Source organism: Oncorhynchus nerka, linkage group LG26 (assembly GCF_034236695.1).
Source record: "Oncorhynchus nerka isolate Pitt River linkage group LG26, Oner_Uvic_2.0, whole genome shotgun sequence".
NCBI classification, from domain to species: domain Eukaryota; kingdom Metazoa; phylum Chordata; class Actinopteri; order Salmoniformes; family Salmonidae; genus Oncorhynchus; species Oncorhynchus nerka.
Genome location: NC_088421.1, coordinates 42962913 through 42983837, shown reverse-complemented (window position 1 = coordinate 42983837; position 20925 = coordinate 42962913). Strand labels below are relative to the sequence as shown.

At 45.7% G+C, this 20925-nt stretch overlaps 1 protein-coding gene across 2 annotated transcripts in view; it reads left to right on the top strand.

The window, feature by feature from the left end:
• The window catches only part of baiap2a (BAR/IMD domain containing adaptor protein 2a), a 190620-nt gene that overhangs the window by 153150 nt on the left and 16545 nt on the right, over positions 1 to 20925 (top strand). For both annotated transcript variants that reach the window (XM_065010765.1, XM_065010766.1), the window contains exons 7-10: positions 10885 to 11037; positions 12486 to 12761; positions 18421 to 18588; positions 19439 to 19508. In XM_065010765.1, the coding sequence (XP_064866837.1) occupies positions 10885 to 11037; positions 12486 to 12761; positions 18421 to 18588; positions 19439 to 19508 (667 nt within the window). The remainder of the gene's footprint in view (positions 1 to 10884; positions 11038 to 12485; positions 12762 to 18420; positions 18589 to 19438; positions 19509 to 20925) is intronic.

Here is a 20925-nt window from a genome sequence, read left to right as displayed (position 1 = left end):
TCCTTTGGGACTCACTCCTATGGGACTAATTCCTTTGGGACTCACTCCTATGGGACTAATTCCTTTGGGACTCACTCCTATGGGGACTAACTCCTATGGGGACTAACTCCTATGGGGACTAACTCCTATGGGGACTAACTCCTATGGGGACTAACTCCTATGGCGACTAACTCCAATGGCGACTAACTCCAATGGGGACTCACTCTTATTTGACAAAAATGTCAGATTGAAGCTTAGTCTCAAGATGTCGGTATTGTGTCTGTCAGAGTACGAGGGAGAGAGTGTTGAGTACTGTAATGTATAGAGCACTATCTAACACTGTCTCCAGCCCCATTCCTTTAGCAGACTTATATTACCTTGTAATATTTATTCTACTACCTCAGCATAGGTCATCCTCAGTCAGTCCCATCCTCCCCTGAAAGCTCGATTCAGTGTATTTTATCAGGGAGTCGAACTCCGACCAAGGCCTCTTTAGACAGATGAGCTCTGAATGACAAAAATACACACATCAAATGCGAAACAAAAACAATGTCATAGAAAACAAGCACATTGGCCGTGTCCCAATTCCCATACTTGCATTCTAAATAGTAGTCATTTTAGGTTTTCGAGAATAGAACGCTTTAATAGTTTGAAATTTAAACAATCAGGTATGCTTTAAATGTGAGGATGTTTCACTCATTTAGGCTTTTTATCTAGTATAATTCACTGAGGAAGAGAACGGTCTTTCCAGACTCACTGTTTGACAACAACAGTTAATTAGATAAGAGGACATGATGCACCCGAATCAACCAATGGCGCATTAGGGTTACACATTCTCTGTATGGGTGAGCCTAGTATGTTGATTAAAAAAGTATGTCTTGGCTGTTTGCTTTGTTGGGCCCACCTGCAGACAGGTCCAACTCATCTAGCCTTGCTCCTAATAACACACAGTACCTTACCAGGGAGAGGAGAAAGCTATCTCCCTTCTCATTTTCACACTGCTCCATTTTCCTGATCATATCACGTACAGTATGAGGGAGAGAGGGAGAGAGGGAGGGAGAGAGGGAGGGAGGGGGGGAGTCAACTCATTCGTGCTGGAGCCTCACTGGGACTAAGCAACTACAGCTTACAGTCCCCCTCACACACACACACAAACGCACACACACACTCCACTGGGACTACAGAACCGCAGCCTACAGTCCGACACAGACTCTTATACCGCCAACATTGAAACAACAGCCAGCTACAGTAGTACCTCACCAGCCTGGGAATAACAGCCAGCTACAGTAGTACCTCACCAGCCTGGGAACAACAGCAAGCTACAGTAGTACCTCACCAGCCTGGGAACAACAGCCAGCTACAGTAGTACCTCACCAGCCTGGGAATAACAGCCAGCTACAGTAGTACCTCACCAGCCTGGGAACAACAGCCAGCTACAGTAGTACCTCACCAGCCTGGGAATAACAGCCAGCTACAGTAGTACCTCACCAGCCTGGGAATAACAGCCAGCTACAGTAGTACCTCACCAGCCTGGGAACAGCCAGCTACAGTAGTACCTCACCAGCCTGGGAATAACAGCCAGCTACAGTAGTACCTCACCAGCCTGGGAATAACAGCCAGCTACAGTAGTACCTCACCAGCCTGGGAACAGCCAGCTACAGTAGTACCTCACCAGCCTGGGAACAACAGCAAGCTACAGTAGTACCTCACCAGCCTGGGAACAACAGCCAGCTACAGTAGTACCTCACCAGCCTGGGAATAACAGCCAGCTACAGTAGTACCTCACCAGCCTGGGAATAACAGCCAGCTACAGTAGTACCTCACCAGCCTGGGAACAACAGCCAGCTACAGTACCTCACCAGCCTGGGAATAACAGCCAGCTACAGTAGTACCTCACCAGCCTGGGAATAACAGCCAGCTACAGTAGCCTGGGAACAGCCAGCTACAGTAGTACCTCACCAGCCTGGGAATAACAGCCAGCTACAGTAGTACCTCACCAGCCTGGGAATAACAGCCAGCTACAGTAGTACCTCACCAGCCTGGGAATAACAGCCAGCTACAGTAGTACCTCACCAGCCTGGGAATAACAGCCAGCTACAGTAGTACCTCACCAGCCTGGGAATAACAGCCAGCTACAGTAGTACCTCACCAGCCTGGGAATAACAGCCAGCTACAGTAGTACCTCACCAGCCTGGGAATAACAGCCAGCTACAGTAGTACCTCACCAGCCTGGGAACAACAGCCAGCTACAGTAGTACTTCACCAGCCTGGGAACAACAGCCAGCTACAGTAGTACCTCACCAGCCTGGGAATAACAGCCAGCTACAGTAGTACCTCACCAGCCTGGGAACAACAGCCAGCTACAGTAGTACCTCACCAGCCTGGGAACAACAGCCAGCTACAGTAGTACCTCACCAGCCTGGGAATAACAGCCAGCTACAGTAGTACCTCACCAGCCTGGGAATAACAGCCAGCTGTAGTACCTCACCAGCCTGGGAACAACAGCCAGCTACAGTAGTACCTCACCAGCCTGGGAACAACAGCCAGCTACAGTAGTACCTCACCAGCCTGGGAATAACAGCCAGCTACAGTAGTACCTCACCAGCCTGGGAATAACAGCCAGCTACAGTAGTACCTCACCAGCCTGGGAACAGCAGCCAGCTACAGGAAGCGGCGCAGGTCCTAATCCAGGCACTTGTCATCTCCCGTCTGGATTACTGCAACTCGCTGTTGGCTGGGCTCCCTGCCTGTGCCATTAAACCCCTACAACTCATCCAGAACGCCGCAGCCCGTCTGGTGTTCAACCTTCCCAAGTTCTCTCACGTCACCCCGCTCCTCCGCTCTCTCCACTGGCTTCCAGTTGAAGCTCGCATCCGCTACAAGACCATGGTGCTTGCCTACGGAGCTGTGAGGGGAACGGCACCTCAGTACCTCCAGGCTCTGATCAGGCCCTACACCCAAACAAGGGCACTGCGTTCATCCACCTCTGGCCTGCTCGCCTCCCTACCACTGAGGAAGTACAGTTCCCGCTCAGCCCAGTCAAAACTGTTCGCTGCTCTGGCCCCCCAATGGTGGAACAAACTCCCTCACGACGCCAGGACAGCGGAGTCAATCACCACCTTCCGGAGACACCTGAAACCCCACCTCTTTAAGGAATAGGATAAAGTAATCCTTCTCCCCCCCTTAAAAGACCTAGATGCACTATTGTAAAGTGGCTGTTCCACTGGATGTCATAAGGTGAAAGCACCAATTTGTAAGTCGCTCTGGATAAGAGCGTCTGCTAAATGACTTAAATGTAAATGTAAATGCAGTAGTACCTCACCAGCCTGAGAACAACAGCCAGCTACAGTAGTACCTCACCAGCCTGGGAATAACAGCCAGCTACAGTAGTACCTCACCAGCCTGGGAACAACAGCCAGCTACAGTAGTACCTCACCAGGCTGGGAACAGCCAGCTACAGTAGTACCTCACCAGCCTGGGAACAACAGCCAGCTACAGTAGTACCTCACCAGCCTGGGAACAACAGCCAGCTACAGTAGTACCTCACCAGCCTGGGAATAACAGCCAGCTACAGTAGTACCTCACCAGCCTGGGAACAACAGCCAGCAGCCTCACCAGCCTGGGAATAACAGCCAGCTAGTACCTCACCAGCCTGGGAATAACAGCCAGCTACAGTAGTACCTCACCAGCCTGGGAATAACCAGCCAGCTCACAGTGGGAATAACAGTACCCTCACCAGCCTGGGAATAACAGCCAGCTACAGTAGTACCTCACCAGCCTGGGAATAACAGCCAGCTACAGTAGTACCTCACCAGCCTGGGAATAACAGCCAGCTACAGTAGTACCTCACCAGCCTGGGAACAGCCAGCTACAGTAGTACCTCACCAGCCTGGGAATAACAGCCAGCTACAGTAGTACCTCACCAGCCTGGGAATAACAGCCAGCTACAGTAGTACCTCACCAGCCTGGGAACAGCCAGCTACAGTAGTACCTCACCAGCCTGGGAACAGCCAGCTACAGTAGTACCTCACCAGCCTGGGAATAACAGCCAGCTACAGTAGTACCTCACCAGCCTGAGAACAACAGCCAGCTACAGTAGTACCTCACCAGCCTGGGAACAGCCAGCTACAGTAGTACCTCACCAGCCTGGGAACAGCCAGCTACAGTAGTACCTCACCAGCCTGGGAATAACAGCCAGCTACAGTAGTACCTCACCAGCCTGGGAATAACAGCCAGCTACAGTAGTACCTCACCAGCCTGGGAATAACTGCCAGCTACAGTAGTACCTCACCAGCCTGGGAACAGCAGCCAGCTACAGTAGTACCTCACCAGCCTGGGAACAACAGCCAGCTACAGTAGTACCTCACCAGCCTGGGAACAACAGCCAGCTACAGTAGTACCTCACCAGCCTGGGGCAAACAAAGTAACTGAGGAGGACTTGATGAGGACTTCCCTGGTTTTGTGTAGCAGGAACATGAACCTGTCACAGCAGAAATCTGCTCGGAGCCTTCACCGTGCACTGCCACTTTAAGAGCGCATGAGCAGTAAGGAAGGAGGCGATAAAGAGAGTTGTTCAGCTCTTTGGGGAGGAGCTATTGGGTGGCAGCTACAGTAGTACCTCACCAGCCTGGGAACAACAGCCAGCTACAGTAGTACCTCACCAGGCTGGGAACAGCCAGCTACAGTAGTACCTCACCAGCCTGGGAATAACAGCCAGCTACAGTAGTACCTCACCAGCCTGGGAACAGCCAGCTACAGTAGTACCTCACCAGCCTGGGAATAACAGCCAGCTACAGTAGTACCTCACCAGCCTGAGAACAACAGCCAGCTACAGTAGTACCTCACCAGCCTGGGAACAACAGCCAGCTACAGTAGTACCTCACCAGCCTGGGAACAACAGCCAGCTACAGTAGTACCTCACCAGCCTGGGAATAACAGCCAGCTACAGTAGTACCTCACCAGCCTGGGAATAACAGCCAGCTACAGTAGTACCTCACCAGCCTGGGAATAACAGCCAGCTACAGTAGTACCTCACCAGCCTGGGAACAACAGCCAGCTACAGTAGTACCTCACCAGCCTGGGAACAGCCAGCTACAGTAGTACCTCACCAGCCTGGGGGGACTATATCTAACATTGTAATGCTATTAGAGAAACTGATTAAAAGCTGATTGATTGGATCATTCTAACACACCTTCTAACAGGGTTGTGAATGTTGCACGCTGATGCTGTTTTTCCTCATAATATAACACACTAAACATGTGTTTAAGATGGCGGTGGGTGTGACACAATGTTTTCTTCTCTTCTGTTGTGTCAGGGAAGTAAATGATGTGTGAGTGCAGTCTGGTGGAGGACAGGAATGGTTAAGGTTCTCTGTTTGTTGTTCGCTCTCTGTCTCTCTTTTTCACCATCTCTTTCCCTCCTCGCTCCCCCTCCTACATCCCTGTGCTCAGTGCTTTTTCTTTGCCTTTTGTAGCACGACACACACACACACACACACACACACACACACCACACACCACACACACACACACACACACACACACACACACACACACCTGCTTAGTAGCCCTGTGATGTTAATGTTGCTAATGATCTCGTTATGTCGTTGACTAGAGTGGACCAAGGCTAGGTGCAGCAGGAAGGACCTTTAGATTAATATTACACTCCCCAACACTACACACACACACACCCCAACAACACTACACACACACACCCCAACACCACACACACACACACACACACACACACAACACCACACACACACACACACACCACACACACACCTCGACGCCACACATGCGCATACCCCCGACGCTGTCCTAACCAATTGTATATACAGTTGAAGTCAGAAGTTTTCATACACTTAGGTTGGAGTCATTAAAACTCGTTTTTCAACCAGTCCATAAATTTATTGTTGACAAATTATTGTTTTTGCAAGTCGGTTAGGACATCTACTTAGTGCATGACACAAGTAAATGTTCCAACAATAGTTCACAGACAGATTATTTCACTTATAATTCACTGTATCACAATTCCAGTGGGTCAGAAGTTTACATACACTAAGTTGACTGTGCCTTTAAACAGCTTGGAAAATTCCAGAAAATAATATCATGGCTTTAAAAGCTTCTGATAGGCTAATTGACATCATGTGAGTCAATTGGAGGTGTACCTGTGGATGTATTTCAAGCCCTACCTTCAAACTCAGTGCCTCTTTGCTTGACATCATGGGAAAATCTAAAGAAATCAGCCAAGACCTCAGAAAAATATTGTAGACCTCCACAAGTATGGTTCATCCTTGGGAGCAATTTCCAAATGCCTGAAGGTACCACGCTCATCTGTATAAACAATAGTACGCAAGTATAAAACTATGGGACCACGCAGCCATCGTACCGCTCAGGCAGGAGACGCGTTCTGTCTCCTAGAAATGAACATACTTTGGTGCGAAAAGTGCCAATCAATCCCAGAACAACAGCAGAGGACCTTGTGAAGATGCTGGAGGAAACAGGTACAAAAGTATCTATCCACAGTAAAAATGCGTCCTATATGGACATAACCTGAAAAGCCGCTCAGCAAGGAAGAAGCCACTGCTCCAAAACTGCCATAATAAAGCCAGACTACGGTTTGCAACTGCACATGGGGACAAAGATCGTACTTTTTGGAGAAATGGACTCTGGTCTGATGAAACAAAAAACTGTTTGGCCATAATGACCAGCATCATGTTTGGAGGAAAAAGGGGGTTGCTTGCAAGCCGAAGAACACCATCCCAACCGTGAAGCACAGGGTTGGCAGCCTCATGTTGTGGGGGTGATTTGCTGCAGGATGGACTGATGCACTTCACAAAATACATGGCATCATGAGGATGGAAAATTATGTGGATATATTGAAGGAACATCTCAAGACATCAGTTAAAGCTTGGTCGCAACTGGGTCTTTCAAATGGACAATGACCCCAAGCATACTTCCAAAGTTGTGGCAAAATGGCTTAAGGACAACAAGGTCAGGGTATTGGAGTCACCATCACAAAGCCTTGACCTCAATCCTATAGAAAATGTGTGGGTAGAACTGAAAAAGCGTGTGTGAGCAAAGAGGCCTAGATCCTGATTCAGTTACACCAGCTCTGTCAGGTGGAATGGGCCAACATTCACCCAACTTATTGTGGGAAGCTTGTGGAAGACTACCCAAAACGTTTGACCCAAGTTAAACAATTTAAAGGCGATGCTGCCAAATACTAATTGAGTGTATGTAAACGTCTGACCCGCTGGGAATGTGATGAAAGAAATAAAAGCTGAAATAAATAGAGAGAATTATCATTCTGGTGTGTGTGTGTGTGTGTGTGTGTGTGTGAAGAGGCGACTTCGGGATGCTAGCCTTCTCGGCATAGTTCCTCTGTCCAGTGTCTGTGTTCTTTTGCCCATCTTAATTTTTTCTATTTATTGGCCAGTCTGGGAGATGGCTTTTTCTTTGCAACTCTGCGTGGAAGGCCAGTATCGCGGAGTCACCTCTTCATTGTTGACGTTGACACTGGTGTTTTGCAGGTACTATGTAATGAAGCTGCCAGTTGAGGACTTGTGTGGCACCTGTTTGTCAAACTAGACACTCTAATGTACTTGTCCTTTTGCTCAGTTGTGCACCGGGGCCTCCCACTCCTCTTTCTATTCTGGTTTGAGCCAGTTTGCGCTGTTCTGTGAAGGGAGTAGTACACAGCGTTGTACGAGATCTTCAGTTTCTTGGCAATTTCTCGCATGGAAATAGCCTTAATTTCTCAGAACAAGAATAGATTGATGAGTTTCAGAGGAAAGTTCTTTGTGATTTTCTTTAAAAAACAAGGACATTTCTAAGTTATTCCAAACTTTTGAATGGAAATGGATGGATGGATGGATGGATGGACAGAGAGAGATAGATGGATAGGATGGTTGTGTGTGCAGGAATAAAGCACAGGAACAGCATCATGTACTGTTCATTATTTTATTTAGTCTTTGATGCCCAGCACTGCTGGATACATGTAGCATGGGCCCATCACCTACACACAGTTCAGAAATGAACAGGCTATAAGTATTAGTGGAGCTTCCTTGGTCTTGAATAATGGACTTGACTATTGATCTCCTACTCAATCATCAAGTTTGCCGATGATACAACAGTTGTAGGCCTGATTACTAACAATGACAGCCTACAAGGAGGAGGTGAGAGCCCTGGTGGAATGGTGCTGGGAAAATAGCCTCCCTTAATGTCAACAAAACAAAGGAGCTGATCGTGGACTTGCAGAGAGAACACACCCCCATCCACATCGATGGGGCTGCTATGGAGAGGGTGAAAAGGTTCAAGTTCCTCTGCTTGCAATCACTGACAATCTGAAATGGTCCACTCACACAGACAGTGTGGTGAAGAAGGCGCAATAGCACCTCTTCAACCTCAGGAGGCTGAAGAAATGTCACAGGAAGGCAGAGAAGATCATCGTGGACCTCAGCCACCACATGAGCCTGACCTCAGCCACCACCTGAGCCTGACCTCAGCCACCACCTGAGCCTGACCTCAGCCACCACCTGAGCCTGACGTCAGCCACCACCTGAGCCTGACCTCAGCCACCACCTGAGCCTGGCCTCAGCCACCACCTGAGCCTGGCCTCAGCCACCACCTGAGCCTGGCAGGCCAAAGATCCATCCCACCAAAACAGGCTGAAATGTCAGTCTTTTCAAACGTGCTGGTCCAGATACTCTCTTTTCTCTCCCTCGCTCTCTCGCTCTGCAGTATGTAGCGTGACTCATTCCACAGCAGTCTAACTTTTTCACGAAACAGAAATAACTAATAAAAAAGAGAATAAAACCATCATCTTGTCAGACTTCTGTATTCCATTCTGTGCTGTAATGGTTCATTGAAATGGCTCCCATCACGACTACTGACTCGCTTTATTTCTCTACTCTGGCTGGGGGACACGGACACACACACACACACAGACACACACACAGACATACACACAGACACACACACACAGAGACAGGAATCTCTAGTCATGATCCTTCCATCTCAGGTTGTGTCTGCTCTGAGTTGTTGTAAAGGATAGTTGGTGGGTTTATCCTAATGCACAAGCTATTTCATCCAACTAAAGTAGTTTTGATGTTGTTCAGTTTCATCTGTCTGGTTTTGTTGATTCCAACGCAGTTGAAATTGCAATGTACAGGTGTCCACTGTTAGTCAGTGGGGAAACAGCACCCAGTGCTGGTGAAGATGTGTAACTGCTCTGTCAACTCAAACCAAACAACCTAATGGAAGAACTGAACTCTCCTTTTTGATGCAAATGTTTTCCATTTGGAGTAAACATTTTCCATAACAAAACATTTTTTTCAACTGTTTGCTATGGTCTTCGTCTAATGAATACACCCCAGAGCTCAGTGTATAGTGGCACATTTCAAATCTAATCAGCCTCGTTCCTTTCAGCTCTAATCAGCCTCGTTCCTTTCGGCTCTAATCAGCCTCGTTCCTTTCGGCTCTAATCAGCCTCGTTCCTTTCGGCTCTAATCAGCCTCGTTCCTTTCGGCTCTAATCAGCCTCGTTCCTTTCGGCTCTAATCAGCCTCGTTCCTTTCGGCTCTAATCAGCCTCGTTCCTTTCGGCTCTAATCAGCCTCGTTCCTTTCGGCTCTAATCAGCCTCGTTCCTTTCGGCTCTAATCAGCCTCGTTCCTTTCAGCTCTAATCAGCCTTGACTGATGAAGCTACGGGAGAATAGGATATTATGATTGAATATGATTGTTGTGAGATTTCTGTATTGTGTGTGGATCGAGAGTGAGAGAGCGGTCTCAGTAGATACTGTCTGTCACTCACACTGTAGAGATATGATACAAGTCAATAACAATGGCTGACTGGCTGGGAGATCCACTCTTGTGTGTGTGTGTGTTGGAACAGAGTCATATATCTGATCTCCAGTGTGTCGGAGATTAATAAACTCTCTTTCCCAGAATGAGTGTTCACACATAGGAATGCCACTGTTATTATGAAGTTCATTATCAACACACAGACATACCTGCCACTGTTATTACGGAGTTCATTATCAACACACAGACATACCTGACACTGTTATTACGGAGTTCATTATCAACACACAGAAAGACCTGCCACTGTTATTACGGAGTTCATTATCAACACAGAAAGACCTGCCACTGTTATTACGGAGTTCATTATCAACACACAGACATACCTGACACTGCTATTACGGAGTTCATTATCAACACACAGACATACCTGCCACTGTTATTACGGAGTTCATTATCAACACACAGAAAGACCTGCCACTGTTATTACGGAGTTCATTATCAACACACAGACATACCTGCCACTGTTATTACGGAGTTCATTATCAACACACAGAAAGACCTGCCACTGTTATTACGGAGTTCATTATCAACACACAGAAAGACCTGCCACTGTTATTACGGAGTTCATTATCAACACACAGAAAGACCTGCCACTGTTATTACGGAGTTCATTATCAACACACAGACATACCTGACACTGTTATTACGGAGTTCATTATCAACACACAGACATACCTGACACTGCTATTACGGAGTTCATTATCAACACACAGACATACCTGCCACTGTTATTACGGAGTTCATTATCAACACACAGAAAGACCTGACACTGTTATTACGGAGTTCATTATCAACACACAGAAAGACCTGCCACTGTTATTACGGAGTTCATTATCAACACACAGACATACCTGACACTGTTATTACGGAGTTCATTATCAACACACAGACATACCTGACACTGTTATTACGGAGTTCATTATCAACACACACAGGTGCACAATCGCTGTTTACAATACAGTTTACATTGTCCTAACATATAAAGGTGTGTTTTGGAGGGACACTGTCTCACCTCTTGTCTCCTGTGTTTTGTCCTGTAGTTTGTGGAGACCATCAGTAGTAAGCAGAGTGAACTGGACACCTTCATAGCAGAGGGCTACAAGACTGCTCTGTCTGAGGAGCGCAGGAGGTACTGTTTCCTGGTGGACAGACAGTGTGCTGTGGCCAAGAACAGCAGCGCCTACCACGGCAAGGTAAGGGTTAACACAACTGGCTCTGTGGGGTGGTGGTGGGGAAGGGGGGTTTGTTGTCCAGGTGGCAATGTCAAATGCATGGGTTTGGTATCTGTCTGTCTCAATGGTGCAATCAATCATATTTTCTGCTGTTTATAATGGTCATATAACTGAATGATAAGCCTATACTTCTCTGTAATATAATGTATATGTATATATTGTGTGTGTGTGTGTGTGTGTGTGTGTGTGTGTGTGTGTGTGTGTGTGTATATAACTCTGTGACCTTGGCCTGGGGTCATCTCATCACAACTCTATTTGTCAAAACTGATTAAGGTATCATCCCAAATGGCACCCTATTCCCTATGTAGTGCACTACTTTAGACCAGGGCCCTCTTTGAAAGGTTACCATTTGGGACATAATATATGACAGGCTGTTAGGAGATGTTCTGGCTTCATGATAGATCCAGTTGATATAATATTCATAGTCTATTTCATTGCTGCATATGAATAATAGCGTATTTCCTGAGAAACGTTATGGAGAGGAGGATATGTAAAGAGGTTGTACAGGTGTGGGTGGATGGGTGGGTGTTAGTGCAGCTGTTTCCTGGGATCACTAAGGAGGGAGGGTTGGTGTGTGTGTGTGTGTGTGTGGCGGACGGGGCGACATGTACGTACAAACACACACACTGCTGCTGACCATTTCTAGAACATGGAGTCCAGTGGTTTAATCAGCACGGGGGTGTGTGTGGGAAGAGCTCAAAGGCTGTGCTGAAGAGTCCTCTCGGAGAGAGGGGAAAGAGAGAGATGCACAGAGAGAGAGAGACACACAGAGAGACGGAGTGAGTAAGAGAGACTGGCGAGCGAGAGAGTGAGAGTACCGCTGCCGCAGCGAAGCATCTAGGTTGTGGTCTGAGTCACCTGGGACTCATTGGTGCAGCCTGGTTGGTTCTACACACACACACACACACACACACACACACACACACACACACACACACACACACAGGGACACACAGGGAAGCTGCTCTGCTCTCTGGGATGAATGGGGCTGAATAGAGGCTGTCTCTTAAATGGCACCCTATTCCCTACATATTGCACTAGTTTAGCCCAGAGCCCATACAAAGTAGGGTGGGAATAGAGAGCCATTTGGAACACAAACAGAGAGGGAATATAAGAGAGGAACAGAACAGGAATGTTGGAGGGAGAGTGAAAGTTAACATGAAAGATGACTGGAGATCTTCAAGGTGATCAGAAGAGCTTGGTGTATTCAGACGTTGTAGTCAAGACGACAAGGATCTAAAGAAGTGGATCTCTAAATCTTAGTTGTGTGTTATAGCTTCCGTCTAGAGAAGTAGATCTATAAATCGTAGTTGTGTGTTATAGCTTCCATGTGTTACACTAATCAATGACTGTTGTCTATAGCCTCATCTGGTGTGTGTTGACTTATTGATTGATCTCTATCTATCCAGGGTAAAGACCTGCTGACCCAGAAGATCCCAGTATGGCAGCAGGCTTGTTCAGACCCCAACAAGCTACCAGAGCGGGCCATGCTCCTAGCCCAGCAGATGGGCTCCGGGTCCAGCACGGGCACCGCTTCCCTGACCATGGGGGGCTCCAGCCCCCTGAACACCTCCAAGTCTAACCTGTCCAACCTGGTCATCTCTGACCCCATCCCCGGGGCTCAGCCACTCCCTGTCCCCCCAGAACTGGCTGTCTTCATGGGTGGTGGGCTGGGACACCAGGCGGTGAGTGGTGGGCTGGGGCACCAGGCGGTGAGTGGTGGGGCTGGGGCACCAGGCGGTGAGTGGTGGGTCTGGGGCACCAGGCGGTGAGTGGTGGGCTGGGGCACCAGGCGGTGAGTGGTGGGCTGGGGCACCAGGCGGTGAGTGGTGGGGCTGGGGCACCAGGCGGTGAGTGGTGGGGCTGGGGCACCAGGCGGTGAGTGGTGGGGCTGGGGCACCAGGCGGTGAGTGGTGGGGCTGGGGCACCAGGCGGTGGTGGGGCTGGGGCACCAGGCGGTGAGTGGTGGGGCTGGGGCACCAGGCGGTGAGTGGTGGGGCTGGGGCACCAGGCGGTGAGTGGTGGGTCTGGGGCACCAGGCGGTGAGTGGTGGGTCTGGGGCACCAGGCGGTGAGTGGTGGGTCTGGGGCACCAGGCGGTGAGTGGTGGGTCTGGGGCACCAGGCGGTGAGTGGTGGGTCTGGGGCACCAGGCGGTGAGTGGTGGGTCTGGGGCACCAGGCGGTGAGTGGTGGGTCTGGGGCACCAGGCGGTGAGTGGTGGGTCTGGGGCACCAGGCGGTGAGTGGTGGGCTGGGGCACCAGGCGGTGAGTGGTGGGCTGGGGCACCAGGCGGTGAGTGGTGGGTCTGGGTGAACGAGCTGGTAATGTTGATGTCTGGGGAAGGTTTCTCTCACTCAGCTGTGAATCATTCAGCTGTGAATTGTATTGGTTTTTATTAGTTCCTACCAAAGCAGCAGCTACTCTTCCTGGGGTTTATTATGGATCCCCATTAGGTGTCAGAGCGGTAAAGGTGTCAGAGCGGTAAAGGTGTCAGAGCGGTAAAGGTGTCAGAGCGATAAAGGTGTCAGAGCGATAAAGGTGTCAGAGCGGTAAAGGTGTCAAATATATGAACCACATGGAAGCATACAATATCTTTGAAGACGACAGAACAGACTCTAACATAACTCTAGAAGTACATATCCTGAAGAAAATGTGGTGTGCACTCGAGCTTGTGAAGGATCAATTGATTGATTGATAGCCTGAACATGTGAAAGTTGGTTTGGTGCCTATAGCTTATTTGGCCAAGGAGCAGGACCATTTTAAATACCTACCACTGTATTACTGTGGTTCTCATTCAAACCCATGTAAATGTATGCACATGTTAAATGCTTATATTTGAAAAATATATAAACAGTATTACATCTGAATGCGTGCAATCTAAGTTGGGTCAGTCTGACCATCTCTGAACAAACATTAGTTTGACATTGATATCTTAAACGGTTTAAGATCAGAGTCGAATCCAAATACTTCCCATTCAAGCCTAGGGAGCTTTTATTGACATTTTAAAATGGTTTCAGGAAGTATAAACGTTATCTGAATGTAATGAATCTAATTTGGGTCAGTTTGGAGTTGACAGTTTAAACAGGGAAAGAGGAGATTAATAGAAATTAAATGTTTTACCATTCAAGTCTATGGCCCGTTTCCTCCCCATTTGAAATGCATTAGGAGCTCATTTAAATATTGTTATAGTTTAAAAAGTATAAATGCTACCCAAAATATTTTTTCAAGCAACCCGAGTTGGGGCAGTCTGGAAGTTGATTTCGTTTGAACAGTTTAAGTCGTTTAAAGGCTAATAATAATATGAGTATATAAGAAATGTAGAGAATACACACCTAATTACAACAAATTAATTGATACTCTTAATTTAAGCTTTGATTTCAGGCGAGTGTGTCTGTGAATAAATTGTCTCTGCTTCCTGAGTAAACAGACTAAATCAGCCTGTAAGCCAGAGACTCCTGGCCCTCGGTGGGGAAACTAAACTACTCATTTACATATTACACTTTTAATGATGCAGCTTATTAATTAGGTATTAAACTCGTTTTGTAAGATGAGAAGTGGAGGCTTTACATATGACCTATAAACAACACCTCTGTCTGAATATTCATTCTCTAACTGGATCTTTGCCAAAAGCTTTTATCCATCATTTCACTTTCTGAATAAACCACCAGAAAGTCAGTCAACAAACTGGTTAAATCGTCTCTATGCTCCATGGCAGAAGGTGAAGAATAGCAGGAAATGACCTCTGAAAGTTCTCTCTGCTGTCAAGAGGGGGGCCGCTAAAACGTTTTGCTCACAAAGTTGCTGCATGTGTGGGTGTGGGTACGGGTGTGGGTACAGATGTGGGTACGGGTGTGGGTACCCCCATCATATTTGATTTGGCCCCACCCCCATCAAAGTAGCCTGTCCCTGTTCTAGACTAAACATTGAACACAAGACTGTATATGGATATACTGTAGCTTCTCCTACACACACTATAGATACCAGACCGTATATAGATATACTGTAGCTTCTCCTACACACACTATAGATACCAGACTGTATATGGATATACTGTAGCTTCTCCTACACAACCTACACACACTATAGATACCAGACTGTATATAGATATACTGTAGCTTCTCCTACACACACTATAGATACCAGACCGTATATAGATATACTGTAGCTTCTCCTACACACACTATAGATACCAGACCGTATATAGATATACTGTAGCTTCTCCTACACACACTATAGATACCAGACCGTATATAGATATACTGTAGCTTCTCCTACACAACCTACACACACTATAGATACCAGACCGTATATAGATATACTGTAGATATAGATACCAGACTGTATATAGATATACTGTCTTCTCCTACACACACTATAGATACCAGACTGTACACTTCTCCTACACAACCTACACACACTAGATACCAGACTGTATATAGATATACTGTAGCTTCTCCTACACAACCTACACACACTATAGATACCAGACTGTATATAGATATACTGTAGCTTCTCCTACACACACTATAGATACCAGACTGTATATAGATATACTGTAGCTTCTCCTACACAACCTACACACACTATAGATACCAGACTGTATATAGATATACTGTAGCTTCTCCTACACAACCTACACACACTATAGATACCAGACTGTATATAGATATACTGTAGCTTCTCCTACACACACTATAGATACCAGACTGTATATAGATATACTGTAGCTTCTCCCACACACACTATAGATACCAGACTGTATATGGATATACTGTAGCTTCTCCTACACAACCTACACACACTATAGATACCAGACCGTATATAGATATACTGTAGCTTCTCCCACACACACTATAGATACCAGACTGTATATGGATATACTGTAGCTTCTCCTACACAACCTACATACACTATAGATACCAGACTGTATATAGATATACTGTAGCTTCTCCTACACACACTATAGATACCAGACTGTATATGGATATACTGTAGCTTCTCCTACACAACCTACATACACTATAGATACCAGACTGTATATATATACTGATATACTGATAGACTTCTCCTACACAACCTACACACACTATAGATACCAGACTGTATATAGATATACTGTAGCTTCTCCCACACACACTATAGATACCAGACTGTATATAGATATACTGTAGCTTCTCCTACACAACCTACACACACTATAGATACCAGACTGTATATGGATATACTGTAGCTTCTCCTACACAACCTACACACACTATAGATACCAGACTGTATATAGATATACTGTAGCTTCTCCTACACAACCTACACACACTATAGATACCAGACTGTATATAGATATACTGTAGCTTCTCCCTACACACACTATAGATACCAGACTGTATATGGATATACTGTAGCTTCTCCTACACAACCTACACACACTATAGATACCAGACTGTATATAGATATACTGTAGCTTCTCCTACACACACTATAGATACCAGACTGTATATGGATATACTATAGATACCAGACTTCTCCTACACAACCTACACACACTATAGATACCAGACTGTATATGATATACTGTAGCTTCTCCTACACAACCTACACACACTATAGATACCAGACTGTATATGGATATACTGTAGCTTCTCACAACCTACACACACTATAGATACCAGACTGTATATGGATATACCCTACACACACTATAGATACCAGACTGTATATGGATATACTGTAGCTTCTCCTACACACACTATAGATACCAGACTGTATATGGATATACTGTAGCTTCTCCTACACAACCTACACACACTATAGATACCAGACTGTATATGGATATACTGTAGCTTCTCCTACACAACCTACACACACTATAGATACCAGACTGTATATAGATATACTGTAGCTTCTCCTACACAACCTACACACACTATAGATACCAGACTGTATATGGATATACTGTAGCTTCTCCTACACAACCTACACACACTATAGATACCAGACCGTATATAGATATACTGTAGATACCAGACTGTATATGGATATACTGTAGCTTCTCCTACACAACCTACACACACTATAGATACCAGACTGTATATAGATATACACACACTATAGATACCAGACTGTATATGGATATACTGTAGCTTCTCCTACACAACCTACACACACTATAGATACCAGACTGTATATGGATATACTGTAGCTTCTCCTACACATATAGATATACTGACCTCCTATATACTATAGATACCAGACTGTATATGGATATACTGTAGCTTCTCCTACACAACCACACTATAGATACCAGACTATAGATACCAGACTGTATATGGATATACTGTAGCTTCTCCTACACAACCTACACACACTATAGATACCAGACCGTATATAGATATACTGTAGCTTCTCCTACACAACCTACACACACTATAGATACCAGACTGTATATGGATATACTGTAGCTTCTCCTACACAACCTACACACACTATAGATACCAGACCGTATATGGATATACTGTAGCTTCTCCTACACACACACTATAGATACCAGACTGTATATGGATATACTGTAGCTTCTTCCACACACACACTATAGATACCAGACCGTATATGGATATACTGTAGCTTCTTCCTACACACACTATAGATACCAGACTGTATAGATACCAGACCGTATATGGATATACTGTAGCTTCTCCTACACACACACTATAGATACCAGACTGTATATGGATATACTGTAGCTTCTTCCACACACACACTATAGATACCAGACCGTATATGAATGTATGTACAGTATACTACTACTGTTAATGTGTCATGTAGTGCAGTTCCCCAACTGGTGGCCCGTCAAATTTACCGTCTACAAATTATCATGTTCCGGGCCACCGATCATGTTCCGGCCCACCGATCATGTTCCGGCCCACCGATCATGTTCCGGGCCACCGATCATGTTCCGGCCACCGATCATGTTCCGGGCCACCGATCATGTTCCGGGCCACCGATCATGTTCCGGGCCACCGATCATGTTCCGGGCCACCGATCATGTTCCGGCCCACCGATCATGTTCCGGGCCACCGATCATGTTCCGGGCCACCGATCATGTCCCGGGCCACCGATCATGTTCCGGCCCACCGATCATGTTCCGGGCCACCGATCATGTTCCGGGCCACCGATCATGTTCCGGGCCACCGATCATGTTCCGGGCCACCGATCATGTTCCGGGCCACCGATCATGTTCCGGGCCACCGATCATGCGCTCAATCTTTTTTTTTGTTGCCTGCAGCTAAATCTAGTTGATGATCCCTGCTGTAGTGCATGTTTCTGAATGTATATATTCCGTGTTTCCAGAGGCTGATGGGTTCAGATGGGATTTCCATGGTGAACGGTACAACAGGACTCCACGGAGAGGAAGAGTACTGGACAGAGGGGGGGGTGTCAGTCTCCCAGCTCCAAGGAAGACCCTCCTCCCCCCAGGCCCCTTCCCTACCCCAGGGACAGGCCCCCACCCAGAGACAGGTCAGCACAGAACACAGAATTACATAGATAGTATATATACTGGTAGTATATTGTACAATTGATATCCTCCAGGGATCCATCTTAGTGTCTGCTAATGCTAAAATGTTATGTAAATGTGTGTCTGTTAATATTCAAGTGGATGCAGATGATTCTGTAACTGTTGTTTCTACACTGGGTCAAAACAAGCAATGTGATTTGCCCATTCTAACGTTCAATTGAACAGTAACTGGATGCCTGCCTGCCTGCTTTATAAAGCAAGCCACAGCTACTTGACTCACTGTCTGTAGGAGTGATCTATTTTCATGAACGGGGTAGTGTACCTAATAAACTGTCTACTGAGCATATATATATATATATATATCTCGCACACACACTGTATGTAGATAATATACAGGTCATGTAGATAATATACAGGTAATGTAGATAATATACAGGTAATGTAGATAATATACAGGTAATGTAGATAATATACAGGTCATGTAGATAATATACAGGTCATGTAGATAATATACAGGTCATGTAGATAATATACAGGTCATGTAGATAATATACAGGTCATGTAGATAATATACAGGTCATGTAGATAATATACAGGTCATGTAGATAATATACAGGTCATGTAGATAATATACAGGTCATGTAGATAATATACAGGTCAATAATATACAGGTAAGAGATAATATACAGGTCATGTAGATAATATACAGGTCATGTAGATAATATACAGGTCATGTAGATAATATACAGGTCATGTAGATAATATACAGGTCATGTAGATAATATACAGGTCATGTAGATAATATACAGGTCATGTAGATAATATACAGGTCATGCATGTATCTCTATGCAGGTCAGTGAGCACTACTCCAATACCCTGCCCGTCCGCAGGCCCCAGCCTGCCAAGAACAAGACCTCTGTTGGTAAGAGAACTTAAGCTAACTCTGCTCGTCTCTGGTAGATAACTATTACGTTACTGTCTGGTAAGAGAACTTAAGCTAACTCTGCTCGTCTCTGGTAGATAACTGTTACGTTACTGTCTGGTAAGAGAACTTAAGCTAACTCTGCTAGTCTCTGGTAGATAACTGTTACGTTACTGTCTGGTAAGAGAACTTAAGCTAACTCTGCTCGTCTCTGGTAGATAACTGTATACTGTTACGTTACTGTCTGGTAAGAGAACTTAAGCTAACTCTGCTAGTCTCTGGTAGATAACTGTATACTGTTACTGTCTGGTAAGAGAACTTAAGCTAACTCTGCTAGTCTCTGGTAGATAACTGTATACTGTTACTGTCTGGTAAGAGAACTTAAGCTAACTCTGCTAGTCTCGGGTAGATAACTGTATACTGTTACGTTACTGTCTGGTAAGAGAACTTAAGCTAACTCTGCTAGTCTCTGGTAGATAACTGTTACGTTACTGTCTGGTAAGAGAACTTAAGCTAACTCTGCTAGTCTCTGGTAGATAACTGTATACTGTTACGTTACTGTCTGGTAAGAGAACTCAAGCTAACTCTGCTAGTCTCTGGTAGATAACTGTATACTGTTACTGTCTGGTAAGAGAACTTAAGCTAACTCTGCTCGTCTCTGGTAGATAACTGTATACTGTTACGTTACTGTCTGGTAAGAGAACTTAAGCTAACTCTGCTCGTCTCTGGCAGATAACTGTATACTGTTACGTTACTGTCTGGTAAGAGAACTTAAGCTAACTCTGCTAGTCTCTGGTAAATAACTGTATACTGTTACGTTACTGTCTGGTAAGAGAACTTAAGCTAACTCTGCTAGTCTCTGGTAGATAACTGTATACTGTTACTGTCTGGTAAGAGAACTTAAGCTAACTCTGCTAGTCTCTGGTAGATAACTGTATACTGTTACGTTACTGTCTGGTAAGAGAACTTAAGCGAACTCTGCTAGTCTCTGGTAGATAACTGTATACTGTTACGTTACTGTCTGGTAAGAGAACTTAAGCTAACTCTGCTAGTCTCTGGTAGATAACTGTATACTGTTACGTTACTGTCTGGTAAGAGAACTTAAGCTAACTCTGCTAGTCTCTGGTAGATAACTGTATACTGTTACGTTACTGTCTGGTAAGAGAACTTAAGCTAACTCTGCTAGTCTCTGGTAGATAACTGTATACTGTTACGTTACTGTCTGGTAAGAGAACTTAAGCTAACTCTGCTAGTCTCTGGTAGATAACTGTATACTGTTACTGTCTGGTAAGAGAACTTAAGCTAACTCTGCTAGTCTCTGGTAGATAACTGTATACTGTTACGTTACTGTCTGGTAAGAGAACTTAAGCTAACTCTGCTAGTCTCTGGTAGATAACTGTATACTGTTACTGTCTGG